General features: G+C 33.9%; 1 protein-coding gene across 4 annotated transcripts in view; it reads right to left on the bottom strand.

Annotated features, from left to right (window-relative positions):
- Positions 1-242: 242 nt before the first annotated feature.
- LOC117177461 (tau-tubulin kinase homolog Asator) overlaps positions 243-13,922 on the bottom strand; it is a 64,202-nt gene continuing 50,522 nt past the window's right edge. For 3 of the 4 annotated variants that reach the window (XM_033368169.1, XM_033368171.1, XM_033368170.1), the window contains 2 exons: positions 12,967-13,381; positions 243-4,516 (listed from right to left, as the gene is read on the bottom strand). In XM_033368169.1, the coding sequence (XP_033224060.1) occupies positions 4,462-4,516; positions 12,967-13,381 (470 nt within the window). In that variant the 3' untranslated portion in view covers positions 243-4,461. The remainder of the gene's footprint in view (positions 4,517-12,966; positions 13,382-13,922) is intronic. The other variant, XM_033368173.1, reaches the window with a different exon arrangement.

The following is a 13,922-nucleotide window of genomic DNA, read 5'->3' as shown; positions in this document are numbered from 1 at the left end:
AATATAAGAACTTCTCGAGACCGATATGTACAAACTTCAAATTCTATTCTGCTTTACCGATGACTATGATGGCTCACCATTTAATGAAAACTTGACTCAGAACTAATTTGCAGTGGCTCACTGCCGATGACTACACATTACACAATATTTTCAGAGACATTTGCTGAAAATCAGCGGTAGGTGAATTGGCATTGGAAAATAGGAAGTTTCTTTAATCCAGAAAGAGATTAAAACGTAAGAGATATTTTCTTAAATGGAGAAAGTTAAATTCTCTCCTTGGTTTATTAATGCGGTAAGCTACAAGCACTTGATTTTTTTTAAATAAATTTTTTTCTCACTTCGTCTCTCCCGCATTCATCATTATTAATTTAAATAATTTATTAATAAACTAACAATAATTATTCATAGACAATAATATCTGTTTACTATTTGCGTACTTAATTACAATCGTTAATTAATAGTACTCTTCTCCGTTAAATTTTTTTAGCCATTTAAGCGTTACACATTAGAGTAGCAAAACTCTGTTACATTCACGTACAACAGCGATACAGCTTCAGTATCAATGTTTGTAGATCACAAAGCGGAGAAGATACAATAATTATGGTATCGTAGATCATTTAATCTTTCGACAATTATAATTGATTTCATTACATTAAAGATAATATATATTATGTACAGGAACCTAAATGATGGAGCGTTCTTCTCTCTTTCTCTCCTTCTCATTCGCTCTGTTTTTGTAACTTTTTCTTTTTTGGGCGGTTTCTCATTCAACGGAATGCAACATTTCTTTAAACATGGTGAATTGTTCCTCGCTGAATTTCATTATGAGCACACTTATTCGCATCACTGACAACGCTGGCGACTCGTTTTATTAGAAAAAAAGACAAGTAGGAAGTTAGCAGTAACTGTAATATTGATTTGTAGCTATCAATTACATACGTTGAATAATCTCCATGGAAGGGAAGTACTAATCGTAAATTACGTGATACTTCTTTTATAACAATACTGCGTCAGTTGCTAATTAACTAATTATTCTTCTATAAATATTGATAATTTGGCATATAACTTGGAAATATTTACCTCATCCACAATATTTCAGTGTATATATTGCACTAATTTCAAAACTAATCTACACTGATGAAAGAATATACAATCAGTATTACTTCCGGTATGTTTCTTTCCATGCGATTCAACCTATACAAATTTATAATAAATAAAAAACGTCGAATACAGAATTGTTTCATCATCGCGGGGGTGTTTGATCGCACTTGTCTTTGTTTTTTTACGATATTTAACAATGACCGTGTTAATTATTGAAGGAATCATGAAGCACTTAAATTGCTCGAAGTACCGTTTTTAAATTTTCTGGAATTCGCAACGAGTAATGGCACAAAAATATTATTGCGATTTACCGAACTTGAAAAATGACAATCTTGCTCATCACGAAGAAGCAGTACAAAATTTCAATTCAAATTAATCAAACAATTACTCTAAAAATTTTCAATAATATTCTTGCAAGCTTTGCGGTTATTTCTAAACTCTAATATAAGCCGTTTATGAATGAGGATTATAAAAATAAAAATTCTTTTAAGATGCCAACTGGGATTACTAAAAATTCATGTGTTTAAAACGCCCTTGCACAACATGGCGAACCCAGGAGAGAACTTTTTAAAAACTGTATAGATTTGATCTTAAGCGAACGAGAAATTGTCGGCTCTTGTTGCATATTTGGAATTTAGTGACTAGTTTTAAATTGGCGAAAAATTACGGATTTACAGCTACGCAAGTAACTCGACTTTCTACTCGACCTTCGTTTTAACATCAGAGTATGTACTGTAGGATTCTAGCTGACTAGTCTTACATATCACTGAATTTACCGAATTGCAGATTGCTTTGAATTTTCGCCTACGTATACAATAAATATAACTACATACTCTGGAAGTTTCATTTAACTCAGCACTTTACGACGAAACTTAAAGAAAGGTACACTATACGCTGCCCCCTGATTACATTCAAGTCACATCGGGCTATTAGTGTGCACGACTTATTTGAATTATAACTTTTTGTATTACAAATTGTTGTATGGACCAGATTCACTCTTTATCAGGCAGCTTCTAAATTCAAGTCACAGACTCATCTCTCAGTTATTAAATATGTTACTTTTGGTCAAAGGAAATTAGGCGACACGTATTTCTCGGATTTGAGAAACAAAATTCTACCAGGTCATGTGTAATTGAAATTTGACATTTGTATTCAAAACAAAAAAAAAACAGGTTTTTTTTTAACCTTTATAATGTCTTATGTTTTTTTCTTTGTTCTATTTGACAATTTATAAGGAAGAGATCTTATAGTTTTATTCAGGCTAAACTATTTTTGTGACCAGGAGTTTTTTTAATGGCATCGAATTCAAACCTTTTTTTTTTTAAAATAAAATATTACTTAAAAAATTGTACAAAGATGACAATTCGAACCTTCAATATTCAGATAAAAATCATTTTCCCGGTCACAAACAAAATTTGAGACCACATAGAATTTTCAAAACATCAAAAATGCATTTTGTAAAAAACCCATCTTCTAAATTTTTTCCAATCTTTTAAACAAATGCTTTTATATAGTATACTTTCCATTTGTTTTCTAAAAATTAAATTTTCGTATTTTTCTCAAAAACAATTAAAGATGAGAGGTCTTTTTTACAGAGCTTCTTAAAAGGTTTCTTTTTATGTTAGCATTTTTTCGTATCATTCCTTTTTCTGGGGAAAATGATAAAATTCGATTTCTCAAGCGGAATTTAGAAAGACAATATAAAAAATGAATTAAGATAAAAAATAATAATGATTTAAAGAAAAAAAATGTGTTTACGTGTCGCCTAATTTTCTCTAAAACCTTCACATATGTCGTTACTGAGAGATTCTGGGACTTCAGCGTAGAGCCTGCCTGATTTAAAATAGATCCAGTCTATTACTATTTGTTGTATTACAATGTTTAGCTCGAGAGCTATCACGTTATATATTACACAATATAGTTGAACATTGATTAGTTTATTATCGCTTACGATTTGCATTCGTTAAAGATTAAATTACCCCGGCAATAATCTAGATTTCACTTCTACGCGAAGATTGTTGCATTCTGTTGACTTTAGCGACGAGTTATTCAAGACTAGCACACTCGCCCCAGTCCGACGACTACTTAAAAATTATTATTATCTACGAGATAAATCCTTCCATCACAATTTCAAATTGCGTATCAGATGCGTTGACAAGAATCTTGGATATCCTGTAATTTCATCTATCTGTACAATAACTGCTTATTAAATTCGGTGATTATATTCTCTCGAATATAAAAAAAAATAAATAAATATTCGCAACTGGAGATCAGGATCGCTCGTTGGTTACCATAAATTTTTCGAGCAAGAACACAAGCGAGACGGGTCGAGACAGACGCCTATATATAATTAAAAAAAAAGAAACAAAAGATATAACTCCGCGAATTTTGTTAAGTTGCGCTATACGAAACTCTTTCATACGATCTTGTCCTGTAGACTAAATGTCAGTGTACAAGCAGTTAAAAATTATAATCAGACTAACAAAAAGGGACTTTCATGATTTTGGCGATCCTGCTCGCTTTAAATAAAAATCGTACTTAGCCATCCTCTAGCTTGATAAAAAAAATATATCACACGCGGTACTCCAAAGTTTGGGAATACGAAATTTCCGCTTCGACTTCTTGTCCCCCATCTACATATGAAGAATACATTGGTGCAGTCACGTTACACATTACAATGCCTCGTTTACAAAAGCACACGTTATTACTTATATTTATTGAGTCACGAGTAGGTGATAATGATAATATAATATGAATAGGTGACAGCGTAACTGAGATCAATTTTACGTGACCGTGAGCTTCGTTTTTTTTTGGGCCACTAGCTTAAAACTCCTTTTTTATTACGTACTATTAAAGTTTCCAGATACCGCTTTCAAGTTATATAGCTTCCGTTCTTGTGAATCACATGCATCTACGTACGCTTTAAATATTTTTTACTGATTGTACACTGAACAAGTGGTTTCTACGGTCTTAATCAAGGTACTGAAAATTAATAGATTGTTAAGATAAGAATGAATAGTAAAGAAAAGAGTGCATTCTGCAAAAAGACTTAGAAACTGTGCATTGAATATGACCGTAAAGTGAATGAAAATTCCCTTGAGAAGTCTTAAAAGTAATACAAATCACGCAGTCACTTATTCGGTTAATCCAGCAGTTTCTCTTGTACGTCACGCAGTAGGGGAATAGCGCGTTCCTTTCCCCGAAAGTCTTCGATTTCAACGTCTGTCCTTTCATAACTAGAAACGCTGTATACTAATTTGATCCAAAAAGGTATCACATTCCTAGTTGGCTGTAGTTGAATAATCATCTCGTTTGGAGTTCAACCAAAGTCTTCCACGTATTTACTTCAAAGTCACAATCTCACGTCTCTCGTCCAATCACCGCGCTGTCTGGCATCGGTCTGAATCTGCGGCATCTGAAACAGGACACACCTTATATCCTGATTTTATTCTGCTTAAATCCTTTTTCATTAAAAACACATTGGAGATCATATATATTCAACAGTGATGTAACTTCTATGTAACAGGAAATAATATATCAACTGGTTAAAAACAGGGAATGATTAATGTTGTCCCCAAATTCATGTAACAGTACAAAACGTCCAAAAAATGGTAACAATTCTGCAAAAGGGTAACAACTTAAAATTGTTCTGCAACTGTGCCGTAAAAAATCCATAACAGTACTATCATGTAAATTTGTTCCGTCATCGATTCTTAACAATTTCTTAATGGGGTTACAACGTTTTTGAAACACTACTACAACAGCTTAACAACAGCTGTATCTCGTACCTACATACCCACTACGTCATCATCACAGGGTATAATAATAAACAATAAAAAACTGAAATACTTTCTAGAGCGAAGGAGTGAGGGAAAACTCCTACGATGGTGTGACAAAAGGGCAATGATTGTTATGAATGGCAGAGGAGTAGGGGATGAAGAAGGGGAAAAAAACTATCTAGGATATGGTGACGGTTTAGTGGAGTGTTGGACCTGATCGTCGTGAAAATGGAGAAGACAAACGTCATCCCTGACTGGTTCATTGGCTTACGTGTATGGGCGCAAGAAGGCTCGGACCATTTTCCGGTTATTTACAGATGAAGTAGGGGATATAGAAATGAGGGAAAAAACAAAAAGCAGAAAAGGCTTGAGGAAGCTAAAATGGAGGGAAAACAAGACAGAACAATTTAGGAAAGAGTGGTTGCGACTGTGGCATGAACGGATTGGATAAAGTCAGGACCCTGAGCAGAGATGGGATGATTTAACCGAGGCAATCAACAAAGCCGCCGAAATAACGGGCATGTTAGCAAACGAAGGCACCGGCTACATCCGTGAAGAAAGTTGGAACTCAAGTGTACATAGGATTATGAGAAGAAAATTGTTTAAACTGCTACACGCATTCAGGAAACAGAGGGACTGGAACAAAAGTGGAAGTACCTGAAATGTAAAAAGGAAATAACACAACTGTGGCTGAACCTAATCAAGAAATGGCTAGATGAGAAGCAAGAACAGGTGGCTAGAAGTCCTCATAGTGTGGAGTGGTAAAAGGCCATGAATTAGTTTAGAAGAAAGCGGTCGGGCTCCAATATAGAAAAAAAGAGTGGCTAGCACACTTTCTAAAACTCTTAGAAGGAAAGGACGAAGAAATACAGCCTACAATATTCGAAGATGACCCCAACCAAGCATCGGATCTTGACTGCCTAATAGAATAAGTCGTTCATGAAGGAGCGGAAGAAGTAGGGCTACAAGGGAGTTTGAACGCAACGATAAGTAAAGAAGAAGCCGAAAAATCCTTGCAATTGATGAAGGCGAATAAAGCTGCAGGAGAAGATGGCATCCAAGCGGAATTTCTCAAGTACTTATCTGAAGAGGGGCAAAAGGAGCTCACACGGATAATCCAAAACTTGTGGATTTTTGGAGATGATGAAGAAAATATACAAAACCATTTGGGAAATGGTGATAACTAACGACGAACACACAGATAAATTTAAAACTGGAATAGGGGTTATGCAGGGCTGCCTATTAAGCCCTATACTATTATATATATATATATATATATATCAAGGACCAGGAACTAGAACTGAGAAGAGGGGAGAGTGGCTCGTGTATGGGGCCAGGTTTCGGTGTGAAAATGTTTGCGTTGCTCTATGCTTATAAAAGAATGTAAATTATAAGAAATAATTTTAAAATTAGTGGAAAATATATGAAACCGTAATATAAATTACTCATGGACTTTCATCTGTGGTATTTATTAAAATTACCATGTTTTGCAAAGTTATAAATGTAAAAATAATTTAACTGGCAATTTACTTTCAATTTATATTCGAAAAAATTTTTTAAATTCGAAAAAATTCCGGCTAACTCTTAGGAAACCTTTTCATGGAGACTTGTTTTAAATTAATCGTTGAATTAATTTGACACACTGAGTTCGTATCTAGGTTCTCAACCAATCAAAATTTCCATACACCAACAAAGTAGCTAGAAATGAATCATATTGAAAATATTAATTCCAACATTAATTAAAAACAGACCTTCGTGAAAATATACCCTTCCAGCTGAGTAGAGGGTTGTGGTGGTAGAAACAAAACATGTGATAAATCAGTATTTGCGGCCGAATTTGCCCTCGCTGAAAAGCCCTGAACTATATCGATGGGTGTTATCGACGGTGTCGGTGGATATAGGGGAAGTGACTTTTTTGCAGGGACTAGGAGCGAAGCGTCGCTCGCCCTTTTCTCTTGTCTAGCCAAAGAGTCTCAGAAGGCAGGTCAGCCTCTTTTCTCCGCAGTCCTCGAGTAGAGACACTGAACTTGGTGTCATGAGTTTCGTTGTTGGATCGTGGTTGTGGGGAGAAGAGAAGTGATCTCGGTGAGTCTGCTATTGGAATGGTTGAGAAGCTTGTGGCCAGCTGTGGTGCTCGACTCTGCTGGCGCGAAGAAAAGGGAAACAGGGTGAACCTCGAAGCCTTGCAATGCGAAAAGCGAAACTCTCAGGACTAAACGTCGCAATGCTTGAATTGGTTATTGCAGCAAAGGCGCGCTTCTCGGTTGCCGAGAGAACTCGCTGCGAGACTGGACGCTGCTCGAATCCTCTGCATTGAAGAAGCTCGCCGCGAGATTCGCGAGCCTTGCCGAGAACAGTGGTGCCAGGGGCGGCGCTTGGGCCCCCGAAACTAAGTTTTTTCATTATTCAATTCCCTTTTTCCCCACTCTTTGCCTATACATAAATCCGAAGCCCCCTTTGGAAAAAAATCGAAGCCCCTCTAGAAAAAAACTCTATTGATATTAACTAAAAAGCTCAATTAGGAAAATTGATTTTTTCATTTTTTAATTAGTTTATGGCACAAAGTAAAACGTTTCACTTTCGTGATATTTTTTAGTACGACCAGCCAATATTTACTTATGGTGAAGAGTTTTATTTTGTGCCATAGATTAATAAAACAATGAAAAAATCGATTTTCTTAATGGAGCTCTTTAGTCACTAGCTATAGTTACAAACAATAAGCGTCAGATATCGAAAGTGCTACCGAAGATAATTACATTCTTTATGGTAAAATTAAGGATATACGAAAGTGCTACCGAAGATAATTACATTCTTTATGGTAAAATTAAGGATATACAAAAAGGTAATCGCTATAAATAACTTGAAAATTGTGCCTTTTAGGGGAGGGTGTGTTTATAAAGAATACATTGTTTATAAAGCCATAAATAAATAATGGCTCGTTGTATGAGAAAATATAAATAAAGTGAAAAGTTCAATTATGTGACAAGGATTAATAAAACAAAATTGAAGTAAATTCTGTTAATTGATAGTAATTATTTATATCAATTTTTATAAATAATTTATCTAAAAAATTATGAACAACAAATTATGTTAATAATGCTAAAAAAAGCTTCCGCTATAATTTGAAGCAACATTATGACACTGGTTGATCTGGATGATTGTTTATTGATAAATGAAGAGTCTAAACGGTTTCCTCTTAAGAATAACAATTTTTAACAACAATTTAAGGAGAGAATTTTTTATTCGATCGGAAGATTTCTTTTTCTTTTTAAGAGATCTATCTTTGATACAGACAAAGAACAAGTTTCAAATTTTTCTAAATTATACATTTCGAGGTAACACTGTGCAATTATGGCAATTTTGTTTAAAAAATCACTTGTTGATAACGCTTTACATTGCAAACGATCGTCGTATGAAAAAAGTGCAAGATGCAAAAACGTTTTATTTTTGCTCAGCCATGTTAAAAATTATTTTATATATTTTTTGTCTATAAATAATGAAATTGTTTTAAAAAAAGTTTTTAAACGAAAATCGACCCACATTTCGAAAACCTACTAAAGAGATTCGTAAATATTGGCCTTTTAAAACAGAGTAATCTCGGGAACTTATTAGTTGCATACAAAAGTGTTAGTGGCTACCGGAGTATAAGTAATAAAACATACTCTATATTTCAGACCCCACTGAAGTTTGCAACGCTAAAAGAAAACGAATTTACACCAAATTTGTTTTACGCGAGGCCTACAATTTACCTACCCTAGCACCTTCGGAACACACCCCAATCCTATCCCTAAAAATTCTAAAAAATCATACAAAATGACAAAACTTCTAGACCCAAAATTTTAGCGTTGATTATAATATTTAGTGTTCCAGTTGATGTCCAAAGATACTAAAAAAAGTTTCATTACCTTATCTCTTTCGGAATCTAAGATGATAAAAAATGTACAAAATTGTCAAAAAATTCCTTGAATTGCAGACCAAAAATATTATGCTTCATAATTTTTCCATTTGATGCCCGAAGGTAGTGAAAAAAGTTACATTCTCTTATCACTTCCGGAACACCCTCCTTTTCAACCCCCCACTGAGTAAAAAAAGTAATATCTTGTAGCGAATGTAATCATCGCGGCAGCTAATAGGAAAAATGTAAAGTTTTCAATTGTCTGAAATTGTGTTAAAATTGGAGAAATTTATTCATGAAGAACCCCCCCCCCCCTCTCTGCAAATTATTAATCATTAATGATTTATTAAAAAAATATTAAACTCCAAAAAACAGTTTCATGACAAAAACAGAAAATTTTGTAACTAAAGAGGTGAAGTTATAACTGAAATAATGTAAGTTTCAGTTTAAAAAAATAATCACTTTTTGTTGAAGCAATTAATTTTTGACCTAGAAACAAGTCTTTTTATAAAGTAGTTAATCTTTTAACCCCAGACGTGAATTGTGTACTAAAGAAACAATTTACTAAAAAATATAAATATATTTTCTACAAGAAGGTTAATTTTTCAAGAAATACTAAATTGTTGGACAAAAAAGAAGAATTATCAGCTGAATTAATCATATTTTTACTTAAAAAATAAATTGTTAACAAAAAAATTAATTTTTAACACAATAGATTAATTTTTAGCCAAAAAGTTCAATTATGAAACAAAAAGTCGAACATTAAGCCAAATAATTGGATTTTAAACCAAATAATTGAATTTCAAACTAAAAAAAATAATTTTCAAGAAAATAGTTAATTTTTTTATGAAATAGGTGTATTTTGAACTGAAACAATTAAGTTGCCAGTAAAAACATTTATTTTTAACTAAATAGTTTAATTTTGAAGAAAAAAAAACTATCAATTTGATAGGATTTGGCTGACTGTTTCATCTATCTTTTCTTCAATTATTATTTCTTGTCTCCAATCAGCCGAAAAGGGAGGTAGTTTTGAAGTCTGGTTTTGTAATTGTGAATCTTTTTTAATGCTCATTTAGCATAGAATTATTCACGAAAAAATATATTTCTGTTGAGTCTTAAATGAAAAGTAATAACACTTCGAACCGAAGAGATGAAATTTGAACTGGCAAAATTTATTAATCACTTAAAAACATAATTTAAGAAGAAAAAAAAAGATTTTTCAACTAGAGATGAATTTTTGAAAAAAGTATATGCATTTTCAACAAAATATATAAATTAATTAATTACAGATCATATGTAAAATAAAAATTTAAAAGTAAAGTTCAAGTGAAGCCCAGAAAGAATGTGATGTATTTAACTATATAGCGTGTGACGCAGTGCCATCTGATGAAATTTATATTCTGCTATATGAGCGCCCCGAACAAAGAAACTCTTCTCCTCCTCGTTATAATTCAGCCTATGGATCTGGGGAACAGTTCAGATACCTAATAACGTATCTATGATAGGAGTAGGCGCTCGCTAGTGATGAACTCGAAATGATTTCTGCCTGTGGTCCTGATCGGCGAGCTTCGCTGTTTTCGTGCGTTCACGAAGATGCTCGCACCTGGCAACGTCGAGTTTCCCGGTGGACTCTCGGTCACTCAGTCTCCGTTCTCGCGAAGCTGGCGAAGCTCGCATAGAGCATCCTTGCTTGTAACGCTGAGAAAATATAAACAGGAGAAGAGCTGGCGAGGATCGGATTTTCTGCTCTTCACGCATTTCGCTTTCGGTCCCTGCTTTTTTCGCCGGACGCGCCGTCTATTTTTATGGCGGGTAACTAAGCCCGCACCGCATCTACGTTTATAATATCAGTTTCCCAACCTCAAAATAGTACACATGCAAAAAAAATTTATTTTCAGAATACATTTTTTTGTTATCATCCCTAAAAAAAAGAGTTCCGGGAATGTCCTTTACAATATTTTATAGCATCTCCGAATTAAGTTTAAAAATTGTCTAATTTTTGTGGACAAAAGCCCGGGGTAACTGGACCCGATTTACCACATGACGAAGTATCATATGCTCTTAACCCAAAGAAACATGCCATTATTTTATAATAGTCAACCATATTTTTCGTCACCTGTAAGGTGTAAAAATTGCACAAATAGGACAAAAATCCTGATTTTTATATACCTATAAATATTTTTTTCGTGATATATAAATAGCTGTATGTTTATTTTGATTAATCTAAAGGAGTTTTAGGCACTGAACTTTCAATTTTTATAAAGAAAACGTGCACTTAATCAAATCCGAAAAACGTGTTTTTTGCCCATTTTCAAAAAATGATAACCTCAGCTACATTAAACAACATTTCTAATTTTATATCATTTTTCACTATCAAAAACTCCACTTTCAACCGAATTCATTACAATTTTTTGGACCATAGAAAATTTGTAAAAAATAGGTCAAAATTGTAACTTCAATTCCAATGGGCGAGAGTAAACATTAAAGGATTACACATTTTTTTCTTGGATTTATCTTACCCAAATGCAACTTTTCCATACTACACCGATTCTAGTTTTGAAAATTATTAAAGTTTTTCGGCCCATCCTCATATTTAACTCCGGCCGCGCTATAAGAGTTTAAATCTATTGGGTATATGAGGTGTATAGTGTAATATTGCCCAATTGCGAAAAACTATAGAGAAGACCGAAAAAACGGAGTTACATCAGGATCAGGGGGGGGGGGGGGGGGGGGGGGGGGGGGGGGGGGGGGGGGGGTCGACATTTGCGGGAAATTTCTTTACGTAATATTTGAACGGTAACGTATAAAGAACCTATCCAACGATCCTATGGAGCCATTATCTCATTTTCGAACAAAAGTGCGACGGATCCCTTTTATTCTGAACCCGATAAGTAAAAGCAAAATAGATTTGTACCTGTTAAGTTGCAAGAAAAATGGCAAAAGTTATAAAAAAAGTCAAAAACAAGCAAAAAGATTAGACAAAGTAGGCTACATGAGCCGTCTATTACAAGGTTCAAGATAATCCTCGAAATAATGGAAAAAGACCGCGAATGATTTCACCTTCTAAAAAACGTTATGCGAAAATTTTAGACATGGTTTACTTTTCCCAACAGTCAAGTTTCGACAACTTATTTTTTTCATGTACAATAAAGTGGTTTCATAGATCATGCAATATAGTATTTAAAATGTTTAACTTTTATTTAATCATTTCACATAGAAAAATTTAGTGACTAGAATTTTGATACTAAAACCCATCTTAACCTATCGTATCAAATTCGATCTTATCCGAACCTACCCTATCGGTCGGAAAAAAGTATGACGGACGAACAGACTGACGGACAAACGATCGAAACTATAACGGTTTCAGTCCGGTGCTACGAGCCCATAAAAAAAGCAAAGGCAATTTTAAAATGAAAAAATTGCAAACAATTTAAAAAATAAAATTATAAAAAATCCCTTCTTTCAGAATTCATCTGATTTTTTGAGCCAACAATATAATTTTCGAAAAAATGACGCTTATGCGGTCTGTTGAGGAAATTGAAGATTTGAACATAGTGTATTTATAAATCAAATTGGTTTGTATCTACAAACATGCATTGTCGAATTAAGGGTTAGGGGGGAGGAGGGTAAATTGGCGCACCCTTCTTTACAGAAAAAACTATAATAGTTTTATCATCTGAATTCTTGAATAATACGTATTTGACAAAACAATTCACAAGCAGTCGATATTTAAAAACATTTTTATTACACGTTTATGTATAGGAGTTTTTCGGTAACTTTTGTTTAATATTAGAGCAAATGAATTTAATCGATGAGAAACGCACATTTTACATTAACCTGACAAATTCAACACTTTTATCATATTTGATCAATTATTGATATTTCAATATCAAACAATAATAATGATGTGCTGAATTACCCGAATATATTTTGCATTAAAAAATCTTTTTTCACGTATTATAGTCAAGATATCAAGCTACCTAGAACATATTTTTGCATTATTTACGGTTGTACACGTATGTATCTTTTAGGTGCGCCAGCGTACACTACTCTCTTCTAATAGTAAATTTGAAAATTTGGAAAATCACCATGTTGTCACTTTTAGAGTTTTAGGTGCCTAACGCCTTTAGTTATAAGCTTGACAAAAAATTCAAAAATCAACGAAAAATTGAGAAATATTTAGATTTGTACCTAGCATTATTTTCTGCTACATGAGGTGGTATGGTGGCAGGTGGCGGTGGCGGTTGAGAATTTGGCGGACCACTGCTGTTAGAATCATTGTCACTGCTCTCTTCGGTTTTCTTGCCAGCCTCTCCTAGAAGATGAGAAGGTACACCTCTCGGATACCATCTGGGCAATACCTCAGAAATTGGTCTTGATCTACCTTGAGGTCTTTGGAATCGTAAATTAAGCTGACTGGCATCAGTCACGTATTTTTCACTTAGCCTGCGACGACGCAGAGCCGGTGTGCAGCCAGTTAAATTCTCGTCCTCGGTCGAGCTCGTGGAAGTTAACGCCGGTACGCTCGGCCGAGCGTCGGGTAACGTGGCACAACGTCTCAGCGTCGGTGCTTCCGCGTGAATGGTCAATGGCTTACCTTTCGTGACTAAAATAAAATGATGTTAGTCATGCTACGAAGCTAAATAAAACATTATTCGCCAAATTAATAAACAAGTGAACCAAGTTACTTGGAGTACAAATATATCCCGCTAACAATGAAAAACATGAAATGAGAAATGATCATGATGAACAATGAATTATCTGGCCTCATAGTATAGAAAAAAGGTATTTTTTAGAAGGAATATAGATGACAGAAGAAGATAGACAAAAAATAAATCTGATTAAAACTACGCTTTTCTTTATTTTACTTCTCAATTGTATTTTAGGCTGTTTTCTGCTGACACAGTCAATCTCAAAATTATTTAACCATTTATAATGATTTAAAATATCGAAAACAATAGGTCTATTTTGAACTGATACGAATTTTGAAGGAGATACCTGAATGGACTCTAGAAAAAGTATATAAATTTCAGATTCAAATTGTTTATTTAAACAAAGTTATTTAGATTTTTTATTTTATTCCTTGTAAGATTCTGTAGCACTGTATTCGATTGGGTTTTATTAAAGTTTCATTATTTAGGAAACAT

This window comes from Belonocnema kinseyi, chromosome 7 (genome assembly GCF_010883055.1).
Source record: "Belonocnema kinseyi isolate 2016_QV_RU_SX_M_011 chromosome 7, B_treatae_v1, whole genome shotgun sequence".
Taxonomy (NCBI): domain Eukaryota; kingdom Metazoa; phylum Arthropoda; class Insecta; order Hymenoptera; family Cynipidae; genus Belonocnema; species Belonocnema kinseyi.
This window is presented reverse-complemented; position numbering and strand designations above follow the sequence as displayed.